Below are 1,941 nucleotides of genomic sequence, written 5' to 3'. Positions count from 1 at the left end.
CTCGATCCCCTAGACTCAAGCAATCCTCTCGCCTCCGCCTCCCAAAGTGCCGGCATGACAGGCGTGAGCCACTGTGCCTGGCTAGGACTGTCCCAGTTTTAAAACTAAAAGGGCTGTGTGCTGGGACCTTCCTCAGTCCAGGGCAAACCAGGACAGTTGGTCACTCTGTGGATACATCAGTTCAGGACCCTCAACTCAGCCCTGGCCCCAGCTCTCCCCTTGTCTCTTCCCCAGCTGGAACCAGAACTGAAGACCATCGAACCCCAGACCTCCATCGAGATCCAGGGTCTGGAGGCGGCCACTGTCTACGAGGTGTCCGGCCGCTGCCGAGTGGAGACAGAAGAGGATTTGTGGGGCGAGTGGAGTCCTCCTCTGTCCTTCCAGACGCCGCCTTCCGGTGAGGACATCTGGCTTGTCCCATATTCCCTCCTCCCCCTGGAGGTCCGTCGGGTCTCATCCCTCTTACTTGTTCCCTTCTCCTCATCCTCGCCAGCTCCAAAAGATGTGTGGGTGTCAGGGAACCTCTGTGGGACGCCAGGTGGACAGGAGCCCCTGCTGCTTTGGAAGGTGAGCCGTGGGGACCAGTTATACATCTCTGCACGTGTCAGGAAACTTCTAAGTAGTGAGGACATGAGTCAGAGCTGACTGTGCTGCCCTCTTGGGATGGCTTCAAGGATTCAAGGAAGGGGTGCCCTAAGAGGTCCTGGCATACGCTAGGCGTGGGGTGAGCCTGCGGGACCTGAAATGGGAGGATGAGTACAGTATTCCAGGCAGGGGGCAGCAGATAGAAACATCTGGAAGCAATTCCGGAGCTCGGCCACACAAAAACAACACTGTGCGCTAAGAGCTTGAATGCCAATGTCAAAAGGGAGTTCTAAGATGGCAGACAAGGTAGGCTGGGCGCGGTGGTGGCTCATGCCTGTAATCCCAGCACATTGGAGCCCAAGGCAGGAAGATTGCTTGAGGCCAGGAGTTCAAGACCAGCCTGGGCAACATAGTGAGATCCCGTCTCTACCAAAATAAATAAATAAACTTTTTTTTTTTTTTTGAGTCGGAGTCTCACTCTGTTGCCCAAGTTAGAGTGCAGTAGAGAGCACCACAGCCTCCCACTGCTGTGCTCAGACGATCCTTCCTCCTTAACCTTCCAAGTAGCTGAAATACAGGCACATGCCACCATACCTGGCTGATTTTCTGATTTATTGTAGAGACAAGGTCTTGCCATGTTGCTCAGATGGGTCTCGAACCCCTGAGCTCAGGCAATCCTCTCACCTCCCTCTCCCAAAATGCATGAGCCACCACGCCTGGCTAACAATTTTTTTTAATGGCATACAAGGGTGCAATTGTTTTCACACTGTTCAATCTAATGATATCAGTCTAATGATAAGAGATTATATAGCCTCACCAGTTTAAATCTGCGAGCACTAACTATGATATTAGATTGTATGGTCCTCACTAGTTCAAATCTGTTGAGCTCCTACTATGTGCCAGGCACTGCTACACTCAGACTCTCAGTAAATAAGGCAAGGAACAAAAGGGCCTGTACTTTCTTGGGCCACACCAACTAATATCATTAAACTTTTTTTTTTTTTTTTTTGAGTTGGAGTCTCACACTGTCACCCAAGCTGGAGTGCAGTGGCACACTCACGGCCACTCCAAGGTCGACCCACTGGGCTCTAGCGATCCTTCTGCCTCCGCCTTCCAAGTAGCCAGAACTTCAGGCGTGCACTACCACACCTGGCTAATTTATGATTTATTGTAGAGACAAGGTCTCTCCAAGTTGCCCGGGCTGGTCTCGAACCCTCGGGCTCAGGTATCCACTCACCTCAGCCTCCCAAAGCACTGGGATTACACGCTAAGCCACCAAGCCAGGCCATATCATTAGTCGTTGTTTTTTTTTTTTTGAGTTGGAGTCTCACTCTGTCGCCCAGACTGGAGTGCAGT

At 51.7% G+C, this 1,941-nt stretch overlaps 1 protein-coding gene across 1 annotated transcript in view; it reads left to right on the top strand.

Annotated features, from left to right (window-relative positions):
- Positions 1-234: 234 nt before the first annotated feature.
- Positions 235-1,941, top strand: part of IL27RA (interleukin 27 receptor subunit alpha) — a gene marked incomplete at its 5' end in the record, with an annotated part of 14,095 nt that continues 12,388 nt past the window's right edge. The window contains 2 exon segments of the mRNA XM_021717028.1: positions 235-397; positions 494-567. Coding sequence (XP_021572703.1) covers positions 235-397; positions 494-567 — 237 coding nt within the window.

Source organism: Carlito syrichta, unplaced genomic scaffold (assembly GCF_000164805.1).
Source record: "Carlito syrichta isolate Samal-C Ts95f unplaced genomic scaffold, Tarsius_syrichta-2.0.1 Scaffold309188, whole genome shotgun sequence".
In the NCBI taxonomy this organism is placed as follows: Eukaryota; Metazoa; Chordata; class Mammalia; order Primates; family Tarsiidae; genus Carlito; species Carlito syrichta.
This window is presented reverse-complemented; position numbering and strand designations above follow the sequence as displayed.